At 46.0% G+C, this 27,262-nt stretch overlaps 1 protein-coding gene across 1 annotated transcript in view; it reads left to right on the top strand.

Annotated features, from left to right (window-relative positions):
* LOC144609947 (protein transport protein Sec24B-like) overlaps positions 1-19,498 on the top strand; it is a 50,971-nt gene extending 31,473 nt beyond the window's left edge. The window contains 10 exon segments of the mRNA XM_078428352.1: positions 1,179-1,337; positions 2,484-2,657; positions 4,504-4,614; positions 8,335-8,510; positions 9,477-9,552; positions 9,555-9,619; positions 10,774-10,923; positions 13,679-13,771; positions 15,881-15,984; positions 18,602-19,498. Of these exon segments, the coding sequence (XP_078284478.1) occupies positions 1,179-1,337; positions 2,484-2,657; positions 4,504-4,614; positions 8,335-8,510; positions 9,477-9,552; positions 9,555-9,619; positions 10,774-10,923; positions 13,679-13,771; positions 15,881-15,984; positions 18,602-18,710 (1,217 nt within the window). The 3' untranslated portion in view covers positions 18,711-19,498.
* The last annotated feature ends 7,764 nt before the right edge of the window (positions 19,499-27,262 follow it).

Below are 27,262 nucleotides of genomic sequence, written 5' to 3'. Positions count from 1 at the left end.
CCCCTCCCCATCTCCCTCCCTCCCCCTCCCCACCTCCACCCTCCCCACCTCCCCCTCCCCATCCCCCTCCCCTCTCCCCCTCCCCCTCCCCATCTCCCTCCCCTCTCTCCCCCTCCCCCCTCCACATCCCCCCCTCCCCCTCCCCCTCCCCCCATCCCCCTCTGCCATCCCCCTCCCCCCTCCCCGCTCCCCACCTCCCCACCTCCCCCTTCCCCACCTCCCCCCTCCCCACCTCCCCCCTCCCCATCCCCATCCCCCTCCCCTTTCTCCCATCCCCATCCCCCTCCCCCTCCCCATCCCCCTCCTCTCTCTCCCCCTCCCCCTCCCCTCTCTCCCGTTCCCCATCCCCCTCCCCTCTCTCCCCCTCCCCCCTCCCCCTGCAGGTGTTGATTTAACCTGTAAACATAAAATTCTATTTATTCACAAAATGCTGGAGTAACTCAGCAGGTCAGGCAGCATCTCGGGAGAGAAGGAATGGGTGACGTTTCGGGTCGAGACCCTTCTTCAGACCCTTCTTCAGACCCTTCTTCAACATAAAATGCTAGACTCTTCAGTCTGATGACGGGTCTCGACCCAAAAGGTCACCCATTCCTGCTCTCCAGAGACGCTGCCTGTCCCGTTGTTTTACTCCAGCATTTTGTGACTATCTGATAGATCAGCTGATCCGTTCAATGATTCAATGATACTTTATTGTCAAGATTCAAGATTCAAGATTTAATTTATTGTCACATGTACCAATTAAGGTACAGAGAAATTTGAGTCACCTATGTACAGAGAAATCAGTTGCTTTTGCATACAATGCACAAAATACACAAAGAGCCACTTGGTTTCTGACGCCCACAAAGTTACAAAAGTACGCTTTAGAGTCATGTTGGTCCCTCTTCGTTCTCCCCCCCCCCCCCCCCCCCCCCATTGCGGGTCCCCCGTATATTCTAGGTGTTGTGGACCGTCCTCAGCCCTACTGCCTCTTGTTGCAGAACATTTTGAATGTCCATTGAAATGAATGCGATGAATGCTTGCGAGAAACCTCGTGGACACGTATGTGGGAGGGGAGTTCATTGAGGGGGAAGGGATGTCGAAAGATTGTTAACTTTCTGACTACATTTTTTTTTTCTTTAAGTTGTCAAAAAGACCTTGCAAATGACAATGCTACACAGTTGATTTTTGTTTTTTTACAGCTTGTATTTCCAGGTACACATGTGGCTCCGTGTATTATTATCCAGCATTCCACCACATCCACAGTTCTGCCCTGGTGGAAAAACTCCACCAAGAATTCCAGAGCTACCTGAGACGTTCCTTCGGCCATGAGGGGATGCTGAGGATTCGATGTACACAAGGTGAATGGAGAGGTCACCCTCGGGGAGCTAACGAAACCATATCAAATATGGTTATGGGTTATGCGGAGAAGGAAGGAGAATGGGCTTGAGAGGGAACGGTAGTTCAGCCATGATAGAATGGCATCTGATGGGCTGAATGGCCTTCTTCTGCTCTTAGAACTTATGGATTTATGAAATACATGCGTTTGATCTGGTTAATTTACAGCAAGTAATTTATACAGATTAATAAGGATGGATAGCCTGTTGTTGGTGTGGAAGTGTTTCCATGCAGAGTGGCTCTATGAATATATAAGAAAATAACTGCAGATGCTGGTACAAATCGAAGGTATTTATTCACAAAATGCTGGAGTAACTCAGCAGGTCAGGCAGCATCTCAGGAGAGAAGGAATGGGCTCTATGAATATGATTTAAAACTCAACTACAACTTCTGAGTTTGATGAATACATCAATTCCCAGTTAAGCAATGCTGCACATTTGGTAGGGTCACCCCTACAATCCTACCAGGACCTTGTAAACCTCCAATTCTGACTTTGTGATTATTCCCTTTGTCAGTTCTGCCTTCAGTACCAAGACTCAAAGCTCTGTAATTCTCTCACTACCCTTGTTCCTGCCTCCACCTCTCTGTCCTCCATTGACCTGCTCCTTCAACCTCAATGACTACATCAAAGGACAACTGCATTGTTAGCTTCCCAAGTTTAATTTAATTTAGTTTAGAGATACAGTTTAGAGAAACAGGTCCTTCGGCCCACCGGGTCCGCGCCGACCAGTGATCCCCGCATATTAACACTATCCAATACCCAATAGGGACAATCTTTTACATTTACCAAGCCAATTAGCCTACATACTTGTACGTCTTTGGAGTGTGGGAAGAAACCGAAGATCTCGGGGAAAACCCACGCAGGTCACTGGGAGAATGTGCAAACTCCGTACAGACAGCAACCCGGGTCTCCGTCGCTGGATTCGCTGTGAGGCAGCAACTCTACCGCTGCGCCACCATGCTGCACTAGTGACTAGGTGCCCACTTTCATTCGATAATGATGCTCTGAGACATCCTCTGAGACACCTTGGAAGGTTTTGATGTATAAATGCTGGTCTATGATACTTGTCGTTGTGGATGTAATTATCATTTTAATTCTCTCTCTTTAGGTCTCATTGTGGACACTTTCTATGGAAACTCTTTCCTGCAATCAACACAGATGCTGACCGTGCCCTGTGTCTATCCTCAGGCAGAATTTGCCTTTCAAATGATGATAGATGGTGCAATAGCGGAGAGTTCGCATGTGATCTTTCAGTGTTCTCTACTCTACACCTCCTGCCAAGGTAGAACGTAATTTGCTCAACGTTTCCGCAAACTTTATCCATAAAAAACCCAACAAGTGCTGGAGTAACTCAGCGGGGCACGCAGCCTCTCTAGAAGGCATGGATAGGTGACATTTCAGTCCGGGGTCCTTCTCCTTCCTTTATCCAAGTCCTTGCAAACCAGCCAAGTGGGAATTCAGTCCCCCAACGAGTGCCAAAATGAGTTACCCAGTGCAACACCTGTCCCTTTACCTCCCCCCTCAACTCCATCCAAGGACCCAAACAGTCTTTCCAGGTGAGACAGAGGTTCACCTGCACCTCCTCCAACCTCATCTATTGCATCCGCTGCTCTAGATGTCAACTTCTTTACATCGGCGAAACCAAACGCAGGCTCGGCGATCGTTTCGCTCAACACCTTCGCTCAGTCCACCTTAACCAACCTGATCTCCCGGTGGCTGAGAACTTCAACTCCCCCTCCCACTCCCAGTCTGACCTTTCTGTCATTGGCCTCCTCCAGTGCCATAGTGAGGCCCACCGGAAATTGGAGGAACAGCACCTCATATTTTGCTTGGGCAGCTTGCAGCCCAGTGGTATGAACATTGACTTCTCCAACTTTAGATAGTTCCTCTGTCCCTCTCTTCCCATCCCCCTTCCCAGATCTCCCTCTATCTTCCTGTCTCCACCTATATCCTTCCTTTGTCCCGCCCCCCTGACATCAGTCTGAAGAAGGGTCTCGAACCGAAACGTCACCCATTCCTTCTCTCCTGAGATGCTGCCTGACCTGCTGAGTTACTCCAGCATTTTATGAATAAATACCTTCGATTTGTACCAGCATCTGCAGTTATTTTCTTACACTACCCAGTGCACAGTGATTCCCCAAAACCTTCCTCCAGTGACCTCCAAAACCTATCCTCCAAAACCTTCCTCCACTTCTCTGCGTGTTGGTTTTCATGATTTTTCATGGTTTTGCAAGCTTCTCATTTAGTGTAGGGATACAGCGTGGAAACAGGCCCTTCGGCCCACCAAGTCCGCACCAACCAGTGATCCCCGCACATTTACACCATCCAAAACACATTAGGGACATTTTACAATGTTACCAAGCCGATTAACCTACAAGCCTGTGCGTCTTTGGAGTGTGGGAGGAAACCGGAGCTCCCAGGGTAAACCCACGTGGGTCACGGGGAGGGGGGAGGGGACCGTACAAACTCCATACAGACACCACCCGTGGTCAGGATTGAACTTGGGTCTCTGACGCTGTAAAAGGCAGCAACTCTACCGCTGAGTTCCTCCAGCATTTCGTGTCTTAACGTTGGTGTAAACCGACACCTTCAATTCCTTCCTGTTCAAGAACTCTAGCAGGGCAGTAAAACGGGGAAGGTTATGCCAAGGTTATCAGACTTCCTCTGCAGCAAAAGTCATTATTTATTTATTTGATCATGGGGTTTAGATGCTGCTGGCAATGCTGCCGTTTGTTTGTCATTGAAGGAGACAGTTCAGTATCAATGATGTTGGGCAGGTCTGGAGTCCTATGTAGCTCAACAAAGATCATGGGTGGTAGATGTTCCTACCTGTAGGAGATTAATGAATCTGTTGGATTTTTATAACAAACTGGAGATTTCGTTGTCATTACTGAGATGATCTTTTTTTTAGAACCCAGATTTATTTAATAACTTGTATTTGATTTATTTAATTACTTTGGAGCACATCTGCTAAATCTCATCTTAACCATCGCAGCTCTTGGTAGAACAACCCTTAGTTCCGCACGTTTCCAAATCCCCCAACTACAATCTTTTCTCTCAATTTCTTTGGCCAGGTTTGCTTGAACATGACAGTGATGAAACTGCCTTGGACTGTTCTTGTTTTTCAGGTGAAAGGCGAGTTCGCATCTACACCTACTGCCTCCCGGTTGTTAGCTCCCCAGCTGAAGTTTATGCAGGAGCTAACGTCGGCATTATTGTGGGCTTTCTTTCTAAGATGGGTAAGACCATGAATTAACTATTCAGCATTAGCGGGTTAAACAATAATTTTTGAATAGAAACGTAGAAACATAGCAAGTAGGTGCAGGAGTAGGCCATTCGGTCCTTCAAGCCAGCACCGCCATTCAATATGACCATGGCTGATCATCCAAAATCAGTACCCCCGTTCCTGCTTTCTCCCCGTACCCCTTGATTCTTTTAGCCCGAAGAGCTATATCTAAAGGGCCTGTCCCACTTTAGGCGATTTTTTTGGCGACTGCCGGCGACTGTCAAAGTCGTAGCAGATCGCCAAAATTTTCTTTTACCCGACGACAAAGACCACGACAATGCCGAGTCAGGTTGAGATTACACCGTCTTCGGAAACATCGCAAAAATTCCCTTGCTGTCAATGCTTCTCCGGCGTCCTGATTTTCGCTGAAATCACTGACAAGTCGGTGGGTACTTGAGAGTTTTGAACTAAAACACCTTGAATGGGTTACTTAAAAACCAAGCTTCACTGTAACAAGGAATAAACTGGATTTACTTCCAGTTTACTAATAGCTGTATTAAAAAAAATAAGTGGTTCAGGGGATTTTTGTGAAAGTGTGTGGGCATTCTTTGAAAATGTAAGGGAGATGCATATCTGGTTTCTGGGTTGCATATCTGGGTTGGGAGCCCACTTTAAATGTAATGGCTGAGGCCATAAACATCGCGAAAATTCCCACGCTTACCTGACCGTCAAACTGCAGCCTCCAATCTACCTGTCAAATGTCCTGACGGTAAATAACTTGGTTAAACACAAGCATTTTATGGTATTTTGAAATGACTTTACTTATTTTAATATTATGTGCTTCTAAATGCATCTAAGAGAACCTATCAAACATGGGGACAGCAGGCAACAGCGCCCACAATAAGCCACGATACCTGGCGACAAGCCAGCTGTCGCCGAGAGATTTCAAACCGGATGATTTCTCAGCGACAAGCCGAGATCCACTACGATTTTTGGAAGACTCCTCACGATCATGCCCGTGACACCCCGGCGAACATTCAGCGACAGCCTAGTCACCGGCAGTCGCCTTAAAATCGCCTAAAGTGGGACAGGCCCTTAACTCTCTCTTGAAAACATCCAGTGAATTGGCCTCCACTGCCTTCCACAGATTCACAATTCTCCGGGTGAAAAGTTTTTTCCTCATCTCAGTCCTAATTGGCCTACCCCTTATTCTTAAACTGTGACCCCTGATTCTGGACCCCCACCCAACATCGGGAACATTTTTCCTGCATCTCGCCTGTCCAATCCCTTAAGAATTTTATATATTTCTATAAGATCCCCTCTCATCCTTCTGAATTCCAGTGAAGATAAGCCCAGTCGTTCCAGAATGAACTGAGCATTACCTTTAGAAGTTCTACCTGTGGTCTACATAATCAGCGTGATGTCAGCTAAAGTTCAATCAGTACCATTTTCCCTCTGAGTCAGAAGGTTGTGTACATGAGATTGAGTTGCGAAAACTCAACTGACACTCTAGGTGTTGTCTTTTTGGTGAGGAGCTGAACTGAAGCCCAATCTGTTCTTTCAATACAAAGCTACCCAATGCTCAGTTTCAAAGAGCAGAGGAGTAATCCTGGGTAAAATGACTGAAGAAGGGTCTCGACCCGAAACGTCACCCATTCCTTCTCTCCTGAGATGCTGCCTGACCTGCTGAGTTACTCCAGCATTTTGTGAATAAATACCTTCGATTTGTACCAGCATCTGCAGTTATTTTCTTATATTATATCTATTCCTCAATCAACATCACTAACACAGAGTATCTAGATATAATGTCACTGTAGCGCAGCGGTAGAGTTGCTGCTTTACAGCGAATGCAGCGCCGGAGACTCAGGTTCGATCCTGACTACGGGTGCTGCACTGTAAGGAGTTTGTACGTTCTACCCGTGACCTGCGTGGGTTTTCTCCGAGATCTTCGGTTTCCTCCTACACTCCAAAGACGTACAGGTATTTAGGTTAATTGGCTGGGTAAATGTAAAAAAAAAAAAATTGTCCCTAGTGGGTGTAGGATAGTGTTAATGTACGGGGATCACTGGGCGGCACGGACTTGGAGGGCCAAAAAGGCCTGTTTCCGGCTGTATATATATGATATGATATGATATGCTGTTTATGAGTGCTTGCTCTAAATAAATTAGCTGCTGTGTCAAATCAAGTCGAGTTTATTGTCATATGCACAAATATGGTGAGGTACAAAATATTGGGGTAACTCAGCGGGGCACTCCAGCATTTTGTGTCTATCTTCGGTTTAAACCAGCATCTGCAGTTCCTTCCTGCACATATGATGAGGTGCAGGTAGGGTTGACAACTTCCTCACTCCGAAATACTGGACAAGGTGACGTCACTGCCGGGCCGGTCGGCCGCCATTGTTGGAGCGGGAGCACGTGGCCACTGGCTGAGTGAGGTCACTTGGGGCGCGGGGCGGTGACGTCACCCTTTGTCCCTTCTTTGGGAGTGAGGAAGTTGGCAACCCTACTAATATGGGACAAGGGCGGTCCCGTACGGGACAAACCAACTTAGCCCAAAATACGGGATGGCCCGGCTGATACGGGACAGTTGGCAACCCCAGGTACAGGTACAACGATAATCTGGCTTGTAGCAGCAGCAACACAGGTACATATATGCAGATTACACACAAACATCAATTATGCTTATACATAAATTATACAAGACAATTAAAAGCAAAAGACTGCTAAAACATCACAGCAGGGCCAAAACACAATTAGAAAACTAGTTCATGATCGTGCACAAGGTGGTCCATAGTATTCCATTGCTGAGATATTATTAGGCAAATGAAGTTCCTTGTATGTTCCAAAACATACTTGGCTAATAAAGTATTATTGTGGTTGTGACTGTGATTGTGATTGTGTGATGGGTTGTGCAGGTAGGTTCAAGAAACTGATGGTTGTAGGAAGTTGTGTAGGAAAATAACTGCAGATGCTGGCACAAATCGAAGGTATCACAAAATGCTGGAGTAACTCAGCGGGTCAGGCAGCATCTCTGGAGAGAAGGAATGGGTGACGTTTCGGGTCGAGACCCTTCTTCAGCCTGATGAGGAAGGGTCTCGACCCGAAACGTCACCCATTCCTTCTCTCCAGAGATGCTGCCTGACCCGCTGAGTTACTCCAGCATTTTGTGATACCTTCGATGATTGTAGGAAAGTAACTGTTCCTGAATTTGGTGGTTTTGGACTTGGACTTCTGTATATCCTGCACGTTGGCAGCAGCAAGCAGAGGACATTGCCCAGATGGTGAGGTTCCTTAATGATAGCTGCCACCTTCTTGAGGCAACACCTCATACAGATGCTTTCTATTGTGACTGTGATCGTGTTGGACTGGGCTGAGTCCACCATACTCTGCAGTTTTTCATGTTCCCTTGCATTTAGATTACCACAGCACCCGAGGTCAGGACTGTGCCCGGGTCTCTGGCCCTGTCAGGCACTCTGAAGTACAAAGATCCCACAGGGAATATGAGGAGATATTGTCCAGATTGCTGAGCACAGGCAAAGATATTTCAAGGTTAATATTACTAACCTGTAGCTGATATGCAAAGAGATATGTTTTTAATATTAAACTTTTTATTATTGAAGTTGAAAACCTTAAAAAAGGCATTTTCCAGGGAGATGACCGGCCAATCTGTGGTTAGTAAGATTGTTTTGTGTCTCCCCGTCCTTTACAAGATCTTTCCCTGTGTTTTCCTGCAGCTGTGGATCGCTCAGTGAGGCAGTCGCTCTCCTACAGCCGAGATGAGTTGATCAAGATGCTGACTGACGTTCTTGTTGCTTATCGCACGTTGGCATGCAGCCCACAGCATGCCACGCTCCCCATCCCCAACACACTGCTGCAGCTTCCACTCTACGTCCTGGCCCTCCTGAAGCAGGTGAGAGTCACAGAACAAGGAGAGGACTGTTCAGTATTAAATTAGACTAGACCAAGATACTAGAGGAACAAGATGGACCACTCCGTTGAAATCGCCTATACTGAAGTGTGGTACGCAAAGAAGAGCCATTTTAGTAGGCAAACCCCACTGTTCGTTACGCCTCTCGCAGTGTAATCAGTGTTTTGGGGGAACAGTATGTGTGATGATACCATTAAAATGCAGAATATATCTCATCTATCAATTCATAGATTTTGCTATTTTTCTTTAAAAATGTTTCTGCAAGTTTCTCGCTATTAAAATGGCGTCATGAACATACTACGTTTTTTAGGGTTGAGTGGTCTATCTTGTTCTCTAGTATCTTTGGACTAGACCAAGTGGACCCGTTGGGCCAAAACCTCTCCTGCATTGGTGCAGCACCCTCTCCTCCCCCACTCCCCCCCTCCCTCCCCTCCCCTCCCCCACTCCCCCCTCCCCCACTCCCCCCTCCCCTCCCCTCCCCCTCCCTCCTCCCCCCTCCCTCCTCCCCCCTCCCTCCTCCCTCCCTCTTCCCCTTCCCCTCCTTCCCCTCTCCCTCCCCCACTCCATCCCCCTTATCCTCCCTCCATCCCTCCCTCAGAGATAGATTTAAACTTTAAAATGTGAATAACTTAAAACATCACCCAACGACCCGAAATGTCCCCCATTCCTTCTCTCCAGAGATGCTGCTGACCCGCTGAGTACACCACCATTTTGTGATACCTTCAATTTGTACCAGCATCTGCAGTTATTTCCTACCCAGCTTTTTCGTGTCTATCTTCAGGGAGGGGTGATGGTGGACATTCCTCTCTGACATGGAGGACACTAAAGAACTTATTTATGATATAGCATTGGGCATGAAGTAGATAATTTCCCAAGTCTTCGTGTAAAGATATGCATCCTAACCTTTCTCTTACAGATTTTTAAAATGCATTACATTTTGCCCTCCAGCCTGCCTTCCAGACGGCTCTTACAATGGCTCTGGATGAACGGGTCTTCAGGATGTCTCAGTTGATGGAACAGCCGCTGAGTTTGTGTTGCAGATGGTTTACCCAGATCTGTATCGCATCGATGATTACCTCAATGGCGAGACTGTGACAATGTGAGTGTTGTGGTTACACTGTAAATGGGCTCTTGCTTTAATCAATCATGGTTAGTCCACAGAGACAGAGAGGGAGAGAGAGACAGAGACAAAGAAAGAGAGAGAGAGAGATGGACAGAGGGAGGCAGACAGAGAGACAGACTAAGTGACTGAGAGACAGAGAGAGGGCGCGAGAGAGAGAGAGAGAGAGAGAGAGAGAGAGAGAGAGGACAGAGAGAGAGACAGAGACAGACAGCATAAGAGAGAGATCAAGAGAGAGAGAGCGAGAGAGAGAGAGACAGACAGAGAGAGACAGACTGGGAGAGCGGGAGTCTGGGAGAGAGAAGGACAGTCTGGAGAGAGAGAGAGTCTGAGAGAGAGAGAGAATCTGAGAGAGAGAAAGAGAGAGAGAGAGAGTCTGAGAGAGAGAGAGAATCTGAGAGAGAGAGAGAGAGAGAGAGAGAGAGAGAGAGAGAGAGAGAATCTGAGAGAGAGAGAGAGTCTGAGAGAGAGAGAGAATCTGAGAGAGAGAGAATCTGAGAGATAGAGAGTCTGAGAGAGAGAGAGAATCTGAGAGAGAGAGAGAGAGAGAGAATCTGAGAAGAGAGAGAGAGAGAGAATCTGAGAGAGAGATAGTCTGAGAGAGAGAGAGAATCTGAGAGAGAGAGAGAGAGAGAATCTGAGAGAGAGAGAGAGTCTGAGAGAGAGAGAGAGAGAGAGAGAGAGAGAGAGAGTCCTGAGAGAGAGAGAGAGAGAGAGATCTCTCTCTCTCTCTCTCTCTCTCAGACTCTCTCTCTCTCTCAGATTCTCTCTCTCTCTCTCTCTCTCTCTCTCTCTCTCAGACTCTCTCTCAGATTCTCTCTCTCTCTCTCTCTCTCAGATTCTCTCTCTCTCTCTCAGACTCTCTCTCTCTCAGATTCTCTCTCTCTCTCTCTCTCTCTCTCAGATTCATTCTCTCTCTCTCTCTCTCTCTCTCTCTCTCTCTCTCTCTCTCTCTCTCTCTCTCTCTCAGATTCTCTCTCTCTCTCTCTCTCTCTCTCTCTCTCTCTCTCTCTCTCTCTCTCTCTCTCTCTCTCTCTCAGATTCTCTCTCTCTCTCTCTCTCTCTCTCTCTCTCTCTCTATCTCTATCTCTATCTCTATCTCTATATATTGGTCATGGTAGTGAGATTAACAAACAGGGATCAAACAGTTGTTATGCTTTTTCTTTCTGCCACCAGGATTCTGTGGAAACCAGGACAGTAAAGAGGCCAGCCTTGGTACCGCTGTCTGCAGAAGGTCTTACACTGGCAGGGGCGTTCCTAATGGACTGTGGTAATGTGAGTGTAAATGCTACATGGAAAAAGTTCACGAGCATGGGGCGAGAACCTACATACGTGTAGCCTCTTTACCCGTCCCAGCCACCTCCCATGTCAATAGACAATAGGTGCAGGAGTAGGCCATTCGGCCCTTCTAGCCAGCACCGCCATTCAATGTGATCATGGCTGATCATTCTCAATCTGTACCCCGTTCCTGCCTTCTCCCCATACCCCCTGACTCCGCTATCCCTAAGAGCTCTATCTAGCTCTCTCTTGAATGCATTCAGAGAATTGGCCTCCACTGCCTTCTGAGGCAGAGAATACCACAGAGTGTCACGGCCACCTATGAAAGTCAATGTTTTTATGGAGCAAACAAGCATGTGAGAAGAGAACAGGCAACAAACACTCATCATAGGTTAACACACTAATTCCTGGGATCATTCTGGTAAACCTCCTCTGGACCCTCTCCAGAGCCAGCACACCCTTCCTCAGATATGGTGCCGAAAATTGCTCACAATATTCCAAATGCAGCCTGACCGGTGCCTGATAGAGCTTCTGGTGTCTGGTTTCTCTGCACCTGGGAGATGAATGGCGTTTGGGAACCAGGTGGTTTCAGGTGGATCGATGGTTGGGGAGTGAGTGACTGAGCTCTGGGGTCTCGGTGACTGAGGACTGGATCTGTGTGATCAATCGTTGGGGTTTGAGTGATCGGGGATGATTGGGTCAGGGACAGAGTGGCTGATGGTTAGGGTCTGGGTGACTGAGGATTGGATCTGGGTGTACAGCGAATGGAAGCCCTGAGAGGTGAACAATAGTTGGGACGGACTGACTGGGTACCAGTTGGGTTGGGTACTGAGTGAGCAAGGGTTGGGTCTGGGTGTCTGAGAGGTGATACCACAAGTGTTGTCCACATATACCCCTTTCAACCCCCTTGTTCAGAAGGCAGCGTTTGTCACCTACCTAAAGGAATACAGTAACTGAAATCATGATTGGCGTACTACACACAAAAAAAAGCAAACTTGCATTTTTATAGCTGTTTTTATAATCAGGAGTATATTGATTTTATGGGCTTCCCAGTACACAGGGCTTCCATTCGCTGTACAGCCACACCACCCAGTGTTCAGACTGGGAAGAGTTGAGTCAAGAAAGTTTAATATTCATATGCTCCAGTAATGGAACAATGACATTTTTATTTGCTGCAGCTTTATAGGCACATTAATGCAAAGACACAATGAATAAATATACAATAATAAACATTTATTTTTATTTATAATAATAATAAACATTTATTTTATATAGCGATTTTCCAAGTGCACAAATACGCTTTACAAAAACAGTCATGACATAAAAACAAACAGACGAACTGTCCTGACGGAGAAGCGGCGAACAAATAGCGCCAGCGTCCTCTCACGTCAGGGTCCAGCAGTAGACAATAAAAACACAAGACACACAATTACAATTTTAACACAAACAGCCATCACAGTGACTGCTCCAGGCACACCCTCACTGTGACGGAAGGCAAAGAAAAGTCTTATCTCAACAACAATACAATAAATTATCAATTAGAATTGGTAACCAGACTATAAAAGTGCAAGCTGAAGCACATTGTACAACCGATTAGAAAGTCCATAGTCGTTAGTTGCTGAATCAGCAAATGCGCTGTGGTTCAAGAACCTGATAGTTGATGGGAAGAAGCTGTTCTTGAACCTGGAGGTCACGGTTCTCAGGCTCCTGTATCTTCTGCCCGATAGTAGCAGCGAGATGAGATTGTGGTCAGTGGGGTGTAGGGTCTTTGATGATATTTGCTGCCTTCTTGAGACAGTGGCTCCTGAAAATCTCTTCCATAGTGGGGAGGTCAATACTCATACAATACAATACAATACAATACAATATATCTTTATTGTCATTGTACAGGGGTACAACGAGATTGGGAATGCGCCTCCCATACGATGCAATAATTTAATTAATTTAAACAACAACAACCCAACTAAACAAATTGTAACAGTTTTAAGACAGAATAAAGTGCAAGTAGGTCTGTGCCGGATCACTGTGCGATGTGACCATCCGGCTCAGCAGGACCGGTTCATAGCAGCTATGGCCCTGGGGATGAAGCTGTTCCTTAGTCTGGAGGTGCGGGCGTAGAAGGCGTTGTATCGTCTGTCCGATGGAAGGAGTTCGAACAGACTGTTGCAGGGGTGTGAAGAGTCTTTGTGGATGCTGGTGGCTTTTCTGAGGCATCGTGTGTTGTAGATGCCCTCCAAGGCTGGTAGCTGTGTTCCGATGGTCCTCTGAGCTCTATGGACTACCCGCTGAAGAGCTTTCCTCTCTGCCTCCGTGCAGCTGAGGTACCACACAGGGATGCCATGTGTTAGGATGCTCTCTATGGTGCAGCGGTAGAAGGTCGTCAGCAGCTGTTGGGGTAGACCAGACTTCTTCAGTGTTTTCAGGTAGAACAGTCGTTGCTGTGCCTTCTTGACCAGCGCAGCAGTGTTAGTGGACCATGTTAGGTCCTCCGAAATGTGAGTGCCCAGAAACTTGAAGCTGGACACTCTCTCCACACTGTCATGATGGACCGCTTTATGCATCCTCCTTCCAGTTATTGAACCAGGTCATGATGCATCCAGTCAGTATGCTCTCCACCATATACCTGCAGTCTGATGGAGTCCAGCAGTTTTAGATAAAAGGTCATATATTGTGTATTCTAAAATGATTGTATTTTGTTGACTACTGGGACCGTACAATAATTGTGTGACCAGGATTATGCTGTGTTCCCCAGGCTCTGTATCTCTGGGTCGGCAGACATTGCAACACTAATTTCCTCATTGATGTACTGGGCGTGACCGGTTATTCCTCGCTACCAGCCACTGTGGTAAGTCCTGTGTCTGTATCACCACTCCCTTCTGAACAGGTTATTAAATAGTTCAAGTCTCATTATATAAAAAGGATAATAAAAACACGGGAGGAACTGCAAGAATAATGAGAGGAATAGATCGAGTAGATGCACAGAATCTCTTGCCCAGAGTAGGGAAATCTGATGATCAGAGGACTTAGGCTCAAGGTGAAGGGGAAAAGATTTAATAGGAATCTGAGGGGTAACATTTTCACGCAAAGGGTGGTGGGTGTATGGAACGAGCTGCCAGAGGAGGTAGTTGAGGCTGGGACTATCCCAACATTTAAGAAACAGTTACACAGGCACATGGATAGGACGGGTTTGGAGGGATATGGACCAAGCACAGGCAGGAGGGACTAGTGTAGCTGGGACATGTTGTCCTGTGTGGGCGAGCTGGGCTGAAGGGCCTGTTTCCACACTGAATCACTCTATGACTCTAATAATCTACTAGTCTAGCAGGGTAGACAAAATCTTTCAGGAAAGACTGAACAGACAGGGCCCTTTTCTTCAATGTAGGAAAAACTGATGTAGACTGATGGAGGACTTTAAAATTGTGAAAGGATTTGTTCGGTCGATGTAGGTGGTTGTTTCCACTTGTAGGGGAAACTAAAACCAAGAGCCTAACTTATAAAAAGGATTAGGGATAGGGGTTTTGGGATAGATTGTTTTAACTCACTCCCACTGGGAGTGGTTGAACTGAACAGCGCCAATATATTTAAGAGGAAATCGAATAAGCACTCTTCTACATATTACTAGAAACATGAGATTCTGGAAACACTCAGCTGGTCTGACAGCATTGATGGAAAGAGAAACAGAGTTAATATTTCAGGACAAAGATCTGATTTCCTGCACTTGCTGTTCCTCACTTTAAATTTTTAAGTACCTGCACTTTTTGATTTTCTTCAGCCCTTTAAAAAAAATTCTTTAGATGTTTGTCAAAATCTTTCTCAATTGTTGGGATTAGAAACATAGAAAATAGGTGCAGGAGTAGGCCATCTGATCATCCAGCTCAGTATCCCGTACCTGCCTTCTCTCCATACCCCCTGATCCCTTTAACCACAAGGGCCACATCTAACTCCCTCTTAAATATAGCCAATGAACTGGCCTCAACTACCTTCTGTGGCAGAGAATTCCACAGATTCACCACTCTCTGTGTGAAAAAACACGTTCTCATCTCGGTCCTAAAAGACTTCCCCCTTATCCTTAAGCTGTGACCCCTTGTTCTGGACTTCCCCAACATCGGGAACAATCTTCCTGCATCTAGCCTGTCCAACCCCTTAAGAATTTTGTAAGTTTCTATAAGATCCCCCCTCAATCTTCTAAATTCCAGCGAGTACAAGTCTTGCCTTCAACAGCCACTTGTGGAAATATATGGGGACAATGGGGACCGGACGTGGGGGGGACCGTGCGTGGGGATACTGGGCATGGGGGATACTGGGCATGGGGGGGACCGGGCCTGGGGGGACCCGGCATGGGGGGACCGGGCCTGGGGGGACCGGGCCTGGGGGGACCGGGCCTGGGGGGGCCTGGGGGGACCGGGCCTGGGGGACGGTTCAAGAACAAAGGGGCACCCGGTGTGGGGGAGGGGGGGGCACTCCAGTTTTAGAATCCTCTGCCCAGGGAATAAGCCTGCAATAGTTTGTTTGTTTGTTCGTTCATTCCGGTTAAGGCGCCGTGCGCACGGCAGCCAGCCAACAGTCGCTTGTCTTTTTTCTATTTGAAGTTAATTTTAATTTCAAATTTCCGTGTACCTTGTAGTGTGTTATGGCTGTTGGAAGACCAATTCCCCTCCGGGGATGTAAAGTTGTATTGTATCGTATCGTACATATACCATTTGCTGCAGAAAATAAAATCTTCAGACTTCATCTCCTGATGTAGTTTTCCGACTCTGTAGTACAGTCAACTGATTGTCTATGTCTGGAACTCCTGAGGAGTTGCCCTTTGCTTATTGTGCTGCAGCTTTGATCGAGAGAGAAAAATCTGCCAATGCAACAGAATTGCTTCCAATGAAATTCCAAGCCCATGTGTCTGGGAAAACATGAGGAAACGCCAATAAATGTCAACGACAATACCTTTGCTGTGTTTCAGACTTTGCTGCCCATTTTGGAAAGTCCAGCTTCTAAACAACTCCATGAACTGCTGGAATCTTTAAGGAAGGAGAGACTTTACTACGCACCTTGCTTTATTATTAAGTGAGTACAAGGTTTCTCATCATCTATATACTAAAACTCTTGTTTGTTTGTTTGTTTGTGATCGAACTTCAGCCATAACGGTACAAGATAGCGCACCAATTTTAGGCCCACCTTACTCACCTTCATCGCTTTAATGGGAAAAATGGTAGTTTTATTGAAATTGGTGTTATATTTTTTGTTATTCACATTTTAAAGTTTAAATCTATCTTCTAGGGAGGGAGGGGGTGGAGGGAGGGGAGGGAGGGAGGATAAGGGGTGTTGAGGGGGATGGGGAAGGGGAGGAGGGTGGAGGGAGGGGGAGAGGGGGGAGGGGAAGGGGAGGGGGGGTGGAGGGAGGGGGGGGAGGGGAAGGGGAGGGAGGAGGGAAGGGGAGGGAAGGGGTAGGAGGGAGGGAAGAGGGATGGGGGGAGGAGAGGAGAGGAGAGGAGAGGAGAGGAGAGGGTGCTGCACCAATGCAGGAGAGGTTTGGGCCCAATGGGTCCACTTGGTCTAGTCTCATTTAAACTCTTTGGACTTTATTTCGCTTTTGCCGCTGACATTTAAGCTAATTGATGTACAGTATTGGTGAATTGGCCAGAGCACCAAACCAGGCTTCCAACAGGGAAATGTGCACACATGTCCTCAGATTTGGCTCATATTAAAGGGCCTTTTGCATGATCAGATGTCTTTAGATTTGAGAAGTGGAGCTGAGAGTGTGCAGCAGGTGCCATCACAGCCACCCCACCATTCCAAACCCACAAAGAGGCAAAGCAACCGGCTTAGTTTACTTTAGAGATACAGCGTGGAAACATGCCCTCTGGCCCACTGAGTCCTCGCAGATCAATGATCATCCTGTTTCCCACACACTGGGGACAATTTACAGAAGCCAATTAACCTACAAACCTGCACCTCTTTGGAATGTGGGAAGAAACCGGAGTTCCCGGAGAAAACCCACGCGGTCACGTGCAAACTCCACAGAGACTGCACCCGTACTCAGGATCGAACTCAGGTCTGTGGCGCTGTAAGGCAGCAACTCTACTGCTGCGCCACTGTGCCACCCCAATGACACATGCCTTGCAATCGTCCAAATGATAGAGCTACAAAATATGGCATCGGATGACATATGAAGCTAATTTACAGGAATTCATCCTGCACTTAGGAAAAGCCTTTATTTGTTGGCATTCCAGTTGAATCTCTCTATGGGGAGATTAGAGTAAGAAAATAACTGCAGATGCTGGTACAAATCGAAGGTATTTATTCACAAAATGCTGGAGTAACTCAGCAGGTCAGGCAGCATCTCAGGAGAGAAGGAATGGGCGACGTTTCGACCCGAAACGTCGCCCATTCCTTCTCTCCTGAGATGCTGCCTGACCTGCTGAGTTACTCCAGCATTTTGTGAATAAATATAGAATACCTTCTATGGGGAGATTCATTGATTGAGTCTTTGTCCTGCAGACCATGGATTTTGGTCTAATGATCATGCAGCTGAATGCTTCTGCTCAGAATACACTTTAAATGCTTCTACTAAAAGACATCTGGGAGCAATTCCTGGCAAAGTTCACTCACTGTGGGTGAGGGTGAGCAACCTGTAGTAACTGGAGAAGTGCAAGAGACAGAGGACAAATAGTGTCTCTTTACATTGTACGTTGAAAGACTGGGAAGCATGCTTTGTTCCCTTGAAGTGGAAATTGATGGGAAGTGTTTAAAACTATGAAGTTGTTCACAGAGTAAATTAGGACAAACTACTTCTAATGGTTCTAATGGTTGGAGTATAGTGAAGCAAAGGTGACAGATTTGTGATAATTGGTAAAAGAAACAAAGAGGAGATGAGAATTTTCTTTTACTTGGTAAACGGTTGTGCACTCCCCACTTGTGCTGAAAGCAGATTTAATTGTAAAGTGTAAGAATAAGTTTAAAGGAATGTGGGAAAAGAGCATGAGAATGGGCATCCCGAACTCTGTCACGGAGTCCAGCAGAAGCACAAATGAGGCGAATTTCAACAGACCATGCATTTTTATTCATAAAATGCTGGAGTAACTCAGCAGGTCAGGCAGCATCTCAGGAGAGAGGGAATGGGTGACGTTTCGGGTCGAGACCCTTCTTCAGACTGATGTCAGGGGGGCGGGACAAAGGAAGGATATAGGTGGAATAAGAAAATAACTGCAGATGCTGGTACAAATCGAAGGTTTTTATTCACAAAATGCTGGAGTAACTCAGCAGGTCAGGCAGCATCTCGGGAGAGAAGGAATGGGTGACGTTTCCGGTCGAGACCCTTCTTCAGACTGGAAATCTGGGCTGCGTCCACAAGGAGTGAGACTGAAGAAGGGTCTCAACCCAAAACGTCACCTATTCCTTTTCTGTGGATACAGGTGGAGACAGGAAGATAGTGGGAGATCTGGGAAGGGGGAGGGGAAGAGAGGGACAGAGGAACTATCTAAAGTTTGAGAAGTCGATGTTCATACCACTGGACTGCATTTTTATGGTGATTTTAACATCAAAATATCTGGTGCCTCATGCAAGTGATAATAATACTGTCGGCTTCACTCTGTGATGTTAGTGACCAGGCATTGGAGTGTTTGACAATTCAGGAATAGTGAAGCCATGCCATGGATTAATTCTGCTGGCCTTTGTTCGACAGGGATGACAGTACTTCACGGTCCATTTTCATCCAGCATCTGATCAATGACCGCACTGAATCAGCAATGTCCTACTATGAATTCCTGCTTCACCTGAAGGAGCAGGTATGAAAGCAATCTCCTCAATGGCTCCTGAGATGACTGGTTCGCCTCTGGCTGGCCACTGAAGGCACAAAGACTCCTAAACTCTAATTTATTTTAATTTTTTTGTTTGAAGCTCTTGGATTGTATTTTAATCATGGAGCCTTTGAAATGCAATAGAAAACACTTTTAAGTATATATGCAAGAATTTTTTTCGGGTCTGTGTATAAAACCTATTTAATCTTCAACTAAATGGAGAGCTAAGTGGATGAAATAAGGATGGCAGAAGATGTCAAGTATGAAACCCTCACTCTTACACGTGGAATATTTGCTGCTCATGGAGTCTATCAGGTTTCTTCGAAGTTCACTGTGGTTTACTGAAGAAATAGTTTGACTAAAACTCAGAGACTCTGCACTGGATTCTGTTATAAGCTTCGATAAAATAATCTCTGCTGTGAAGTAGACACAACTTGTGGAATCTGTTTGCTGTTTGTACTAAACTAGATGATTTGTTGCTTACTGTAAATGAGATTGTTTCACATGTCTGGCATAAAGAGTCTCCCAATCAATGTTCTATCGCACAAAATACAATAAACCTGTCGACACTATGATATCAATAACCATTTAAAACCAGATGTTCCACTATTTTGATAGGCCGAGACCCATTTAGTTAACAATGTGTAGGAAGGAACTGCAGATGCTGGTTTACACCGAAGATAGTCACAAAATGCTGGAGTAACTCAGCTGGACAGGCAGCATCTCTGGACAGAAGGAATTGGGTCATTGGAATAAAACAGGAAGCTAGGAGAAACAGTTCCCAAAGACATAACTACACATTTCTCAGTGTTAAAACGTGCAGCACCCTTAACAAAGCACTGATTAAACCTAACGTGCAATATTAGAGAAACATAATTAGTTAAAAAGGTCTGTTTTGAGGTCAAAAGATGAAAGATGTATCTCTAAAGTCTAAAGTTAAAGTCTAAAGAAAGGGGTTTACACAATGTAGGACTCAGTGAAGGAATTAAAAAGCAGAGGCATAAAACAGGTAGGCAATATCAACACAAATACGTTGATGGGTCCATTAACTTGCTTCTGAATTGCCCATAAATGAGGAAGTGCTCCAAACCAGTTGTAGCCGCCAGCTTCTCGTCTATCTCAATTAGCTCCCAAGCTGCCACTTGCATAGACCGGGTCAGCGATAAGCGTAATAACTCGAACAACTAATAACAGACATCCTCCCAGACGTTTAATAGTTAGTCTTCTTTATTTGAAGGTGCAATAAACATATTGGCATATCTCTTGTCATCGACTGGTTATTAATTGCTAGGTAAAATTCCATATCTTACCACAGTCTATGCGATCGTTACGAATTGCCAGATATAACTTCGACACAGTTTGTATTAATCTTCTAGTTAATAAAACTTACAGGCGATTACATCATGGCTGATAAATGTTTTGGCGGAGCTTCTAGCTGACCCTCTGTCAGCACCTCCCAGCTCACCCACTATGCCAGCACGTACCCAACTGTCCGTACTCTGGCTCCGCCCAGCCCCTACGTAAGCATTACATTAACTCTGTAGTGTCCAAACTACAGCAGAATACAAGGTAATAATATTAATAAGCAAAAATAACTAATAACTGTAAAATGGCTCCACCAGTTGTAGAGGTTGGACCATCCTGAGGTTTATGGAGAGCTCTTTATCTTGCGCATCTTAAAGGTGCCCATTTGGGACCAGTGGCCTGTTTAGTGTGGTGTTGTGTTACAAGAAGGCAGTACTAGCCTTGAGCACACTGGCTGGCTGGCTGTGAGAGAATGCTGCATTTTAGGAGATAAAGCCCTTCAAGCATGTCATTGAATTGGGATAGTCCCCGTCTGGCTGGGTGGATAAGAATAAATTCCATGGCATTGTTCAATGCAAAATGAAGAGTTATCCCTGCCCAGGTTGGAATTTAGAGATCATAAGTGACAGCTCTGAAATTGGGCCATTCAGCCCATCAAGACTACCCTGCCTGTTTATTCATAGGAAGGAACTGCAGATGCTGGTTGACACCGAAGATAGACATAAAATGCTGGAGTAACTCAGCGGGACAGGCAGAGTAGGCCGAAGAAGGGTCTCGACCCGAAATATCATCCATTCCTTCTCTCCAGAGATGATGCCCATCATGCTGAGTTAGTCCAGCATTTTGTGTCTATCCTTGGTATTAATTCCTCAGCTACCTAAACCAAATGTAGTAACTACATTGGTGTTCATGGGACATGGTTCGGTGACATATCAGATTAATGTCCCATCAGGAAAACCGACCCTAGGGTGACTGAGCCCCCTTGCATTTAAACGTTCCTGGGCCTGCACTTGATAAACCTCAAGCTACAATGCACAAGACCAGGAGCTGCGAAGCAGAATATTGCTTGGCTGGCACAAACACAATGGGCCAAATGGGTTCCATCAGCACCATATGCTTCTGAAAGGGATGGCATACTTGCTGTGGCTTTAGATCAAAAACCCAATTAAACTAATTTGCAATATTTAGACTTTAAAGATACAGCGTGGAAACAGGCCCCTCAGCTCACTGAATCCACGCCGACCAGCGATCACCCCGAACCCTAGCACGATCCTACACACTAGGGACAATTTACAATTTCTACCAAAGCTAATTAACCTACAAACCTGTGTGCCTTTGGAATGTGGGAGCACCCAGAGAAATCCCACGCAGTCACAGGGAGAAGGTACAAACTCCACACAGACAGTATCCATCGTCAGGATCGAACCTGGGTCTCTGATCCTGTAAGGCAGCAACTCTACTGCTGTGTTGAGTATTACTTCATTAAGATGATAATTCTCATGAGTTCTAAGGCGAGATCTTAACCCAAAACATCAATCATCCCTCTGCCTCTGTAGATGCTGTCTGACCTGCTGAATACTTCCAGCAATTTGTTTTTGATCTTCCTGCAGATACTGTGATGATGCTGAACTGCTGCCTGTGTATGGCACTGTAGTCTACATCTGCAGTATGATTCTCCTGCTGTCATTGTAGAATTGGACAACACAGAAATGTGCCCTTTTCAGCTCACCTTAAGCATACACACTGTGATGTCCATTCATGTTAATCCCCTTTGCCCACATTAGGCGTGTGTGTCCCAAAGCCTTTCCTATGAAAGTATAGGTCGATCCAGCCTGTATTCACTGCAATTTAGAAGGATGAGAGGGGATCTCATGGAAACATATAAAATTATTAAGGGATTGGACAGGCTAGATGCAGGAAAAATGTTCCCGATGTTGGGGGAGTCCAGAACCAAGGGTCACAGTTTAAGAATAAGGGGTAAGTCATTTAGGACTGAGATGGGGAAAAACTTTTTCACCCAGAGAGTTGTGAATCTGTGGAATTCTCTACCACAGAAGGCAGTGGAGGCCAAATCACTGAATGTTTTCAAGAGAGAGTTAGATATAGCTCTTAGGGCTAATTGAATCAAGGGATATGGGGAGAAAGCCGGAACGGGGTACTAATTTTGGATGATCATCCAGGGTCATATTGAATGGCGGTGCTGGCTCGAAGGGCCAAATGGCCTACTCCTGCACCTATTTTCTATGTTTCCTATGCTATACAATCAACGGGTCTCAGACAAAACGTTTGGAGAATGGTCTTATCTGAAACGTCACTTATCCATGTTCTACGGAGATGCTGCCTGACCCGCTGAGGTACTCCAGCACTTTGGTCATGAGAATCTGAGTCATCTCCATGCACTGAGGAACTTCTGTTCTACTTGTGTTTAACCAGGTGATGTTTTGTGGTTGGTGATGGCAGTTTCAATGCAGTGCCACTGAGTGGCTGAAAGTATATATTACATACAAGAAGAAGCAGGAGTACGCTTTCTTAAAAGGTAAAAAAACATAAAACATAAGGAAGTGACAAGTTTGGAAAGAGAAGTTAAGTCTGAGTTGTAGCAGTTAGCCATTTTGTTCTGAATACGCTTTGATATAAAAAATGCCTTTATCAGAATCACAAGGATTGGACTGTGGTTCAACATTCATGGTATTGCATCTTGATTTGTCTTCGGCCTTTATTTGCCCACACCGTATGTAAAATCATATCATATCATATCATATCATATATATACAGCCGGAAACAGGCCTTTTCGGCCCACCAAGTCCGTGCCGCCCAGCGATCCCCGTACATTAACACTATCCTACACCCACTAGGGACAATTTTTACATTTACCCAGCCAATTAACCTACATACCTGTACGTCTTTGGAGTGTGGGAGGAAACCGAAGATCTCGGAGAAAACCCACGCAGGTCACGGGGAGAACGTACAAACTCCTTACAGTGCAGCACCCGTAGTCAGGATCGAACCTGAGTCTCCGGCGCTGCATTCGCTGTAAAGCAGCAACTCTACCGCTGCGCTACCGTGCCGCGCATGAGAGGAATAGATTGGGTAGATGCACAGAGTCTCTTGCCCAGAGTAGGGGAATCTGATGATCAGAGGACAAGGTGAAAGATTTAATAGGAATCTGAGAGGTAACCTTTTCACACAAAGGTTGGTGGGTATATGGAATGAGCTGCCAGAGGAGATAGTTGAGGCAGGGACTATCCCAACATTTAAGAAACAGTTAGATAGGTACATGGATAGGACAGATTTGGAGGCATATGAACCAAACGCAGGCATGTGGGACTAGTGTAGCTGGGACATGTTGGCCGGTGTGGGCAAGTTGGGCCAAAGGGCCCGTTTCCACACTGTATCACTGTATGACTCTATGATCGTTCTCCTTGAATGCTTTTCCATCATTGTCCAGATGTAATGTCTTTGCTTAGTTTCGTTCACCTTCCTCCAGCCGTAGCCACCACCCAAAGGCTTCTCATCCTTTGTTGTTGGAGGCCAGATCTCTCAGCTTCGGTTTTGTAAACTCCTCCCCAGTTTGATTAATCGTGCTGTTTTGCTGGCACCCGGTGGGAGGTGAACTAGACTTTCACCAATTAAATATTGTGAAGACCAAGTCATGTCACAAATTCCAATGACTCTTTTTGCCACCAAGGCAATTGTCTGAAATTGAACTGGGATTTGCCATCAGTTTGTTGTCATATTTGACTGAGAGCCGTGATTCTCGGCCAATATCCTCCTCAACAGACTGCCTAGTTCCATCTCCTTCATGTCTCCCATCTCTGCACCATCAAATTGTTACGAGCGCTTTTGCTTCCTTTAACCTTGACATAGAAACATAGAAAATAGATGCAGGAGTAGGCCATTCGGCCCTTCGAGCCTGCACCGCCATTCAATATGATCATGGCTGATCATCCAGCTCAGTAACCTGTACCTGCCTTCTCTCCATACCCCCTGATCCCTTTAGCCATAAGGGCCACATCTAACTCCCTCTTAAATATAGCCAATGAACTGGCCTCAACTACCTTCTGTGGCAGAGAATTCCACAGACTCACCACTCTCTGTGTGAAGAAATGTTTTCTCATCTCGGTCCTAAAAGACTTCCCCCTTATCCTTAAGCTGTGACCCCTGGTTCTGGACTTCCCCAACATCGGGAACAATCTTCCCGCATCTAGCCTCTCTAACCCCTTAAGAATTTTATATGTTTCAATAAGATCCCCCCTCAGTCTTCTAAATTCCAGCGAGTATAAGCCTAGTCTATCCAGTCTTTCTTCATATGAAAGTCCTGCCATCCCAGGGATCAATCTGGTGAACCTTCTCTGTACTCCCTCTAAGGCTAGAATTCTTTCCTCAGATTAGGAGACCAAAACTGTACACAATACTCCAGATGTGGTCTCACCAAGGCCCTGTACAACTGCAGCAGAACCTCCCTGCTCCTATACTCAAATCCTCTTGCTATGAATGCTAACATACCATTCGCTTTCTTCACTGCCTGCTGCACCTGCACGCTTGCTTTCAATGACTGGTGCACCATGACACCCAGGTCACGTTACATCTCCCCTTTTCCTAATTGGCCACCATTCAGGTAATAATATTCCAAAATGCTCCTGCCCCCTCCTACTCTCCACAAACTAGATCTTCTCAGAACTCTTGTATGTATCATTTTTTGCACAAAATCTCTTTCACCCATCATCTTTGTGTTTTCTGACTGACCTAGTCCAGCAAATTAAATCTCATTCTTTTCAGATTTCTCAATAGCCTTGTCCCCTTCTATCTTCCTGTCTACAATTCTCTGAGATCTCTGCCCCTCCTTCAACCTCTTTCACAAATCTTTTTTTTTTACGACTCCACTGTTAGCAGCCATGTTTTCAGGTATCTGGACCCTAAGCTCTAAAATCTCATGCTCTAAATCTCTCCACCACCCTTTCTCATTTGAAAGGTTCCTTGAAATATACCTTTTCATTACGCTTTTGTTCACCTACTCAACAATCTTGTTATGAGACTTGGTGCTTGATAAAACAGTGTATCACCAGATTCAAGAACAGCTTCTTCCTGCTGTTGTCGTACTCTTGAATGAGCTTTCATATGGTTAAGACGTGGTCCTGATCTTACAATCTACCTCGCTGCAGCTCTGATTTTTTTAAATCTGCACTTTCTCTGTAGCTGTCACACTATTCTACACTCTGTATATTTTCACTTTTGCAAAACCTGTTGTACTTTGTATATGGTATGATCTACCTGAACAGAATGCACAACAAAGTTTTTCACTGTATGTCAGTACATGTGACAATAATAAACTAATACAATACATAAAAAAATAAATGCAAGTTGATTGTGTGTACTGGAAAATCTTTCTTAATACAAGCATTCAAATTGTTCAGGAATGCTTTTAACCTTTATGAAATTGACTTGTGATGCAATTTATGGTATCAAACAATAGAGAACAGTGAGTTTATTGAAATCTGCTGCAAGCACTTTTTCTCGTTCAATGCAATGCAGAAAGCTGCATATTAAAAAATATGGAACAAAAGCTTTTTTTCTGAATTGCATGTATATCTTGAAGAAGGAATTAGAGATGCTGGTTTGCACCGAAGATAGACACAAAATGCTGGAGTAACTCAGTGGGACAGGCGGCATCTCTAGAGAGAAGGAATGGGAGAGGTTTCGGGTCAAGACCCTTCTTCAGACTGAGTCATGGGAGAGGGAGACACGGAAATAAGGAAGGGTAAGGTGTGAAAACTAGACATCAAAGAGGATATGATCAAGGAAACTGTAGAATAGATTGTTAGCGAGGAGAAGGTGACAACAAAGCCTATAGAGTTAGACAGGGACAGGTCAGACTGGTCAGAGAACTGGGAAGGGGGAGGGATGGAGAGTGAGGAGAAACAAGGGTTACTTGAAATTAGAAAAGTCAGTATTCATCTGAAGAAGTGCATAGGAAGGAACTGCAGATGCTGGTCTATCATCATCGGTATAAACCACCATTGCAGTTCCTTCCTACACAAATCATAATAAAGGTTACCTCTCAATTCTTAGGTCACTAAGGTACACCTTCATCGTCTACATCTCTCGTTTCCCTTTCCCGTGACTTTCAGTCTGTTTGCTTTGTTGTTACCTTCTCCCAGCTAACAATGATCTATTCTACATTTTCCTTGATCTCCATTCCCTTGGTCCTATTTTCACACATTTCTCCCTCTCCCCTGACATCACACCTCCCTTTCCTGTATTCCCCCCACCTATTCCACCTGCCCATCACCCACACACTGTTCCCATCTGCCCATTCCAATTCCAATATTTGATTCCATCAGACTCCATCATTCTCGGCCCCTCTTTTCCAGGGACGGGCAACATCTCTGGAGAGAAGGAATGGGTGATGTTTTGGGCCGAGACACTTCTTCAGACTCAAGAAGAAGACTTCAAGTCTGAAGAAGGGTCTGGACCCGAAACGTTGCCCTCTCCACCTTCTCTCCAGAGATGCTGCCCGTCCCGCTGAGTCGTCTGTCCTGAGATGCTGCCCGTCCAGCTGAAGCTTCTGTCCAGAAATGCTGCCCATCCAGCTGAGTCTTCTGTCCAGAGATGCTGCCCGTCCAGCTGAGTCTTCTGTCCAGAGATGCTGCCCGTCCCGCTGAGTCTTCTGTCCAGAGATGCTGCCCGTCCAACTGAGTCTTCTGTCCAGAGATGCTGCCTGACCAGCTGAGTCTTCTCTCCAGAGATGCTGCCCGACCAGCTGAGATGCTCCAGCACTTTGTATCAACCTTCAGTGCATTGTTGCAGAATCAGCGCTGCTCCCACCCCCCGCCGCCGGCGATAGGCTCAGACCTGCCATTGTTTGGGTTCCTTCTCTCCACCCATTGGTGGGCCGCGCTGTCACACAGCGATGGAGCCAGGCTCCGCTGCTGATTGGTTAATATGCCCGTCCATCAGGCGATGTCCCGCCCTCTCGATGACGATTTGCCAGGCGTGGGAGGGTTGAATGGGAGCTTCCGCTGCTGATTGGTGACAACGCCCGTCAATCAGACATTCCTCAATTACTATAGGTCAGGCCCGGCAGCAGCGGGGGTGGAGCCTCACTTGCTGATTGGCCGTCATCCCCGTCCATCACACGGAGATCCCGCCTCCTCCATCACTATTGGCCAGACGCGGCAGCTGAGTGGGGCGGAACCGGTGATAATTGGTGACAGCGCCCTTCCATTAGTCGGTGGTCCCGC

Source organism: Rhinoraja longicauda, chromosome 35 (genome assembly GCF_053455715.1).
Source record: "Rhinoraja longicauda isolate Sanriku21f chromosome 35, sRhiLon1.1, whole genome shotgun sequence".
Taxonomy (NCBI): domain Eukaryota; kingdom Metazoa; phylum Chordata; class Chondrichthyes; order Rajiformes; family Arhynchobatidae; genus Rhinoraja; species Rhinoraja longicauda.
Note: the sequence above shows the minus strand (reverse complement) of the source record. Positions and strands in the feature narration are given on the sequence as shown.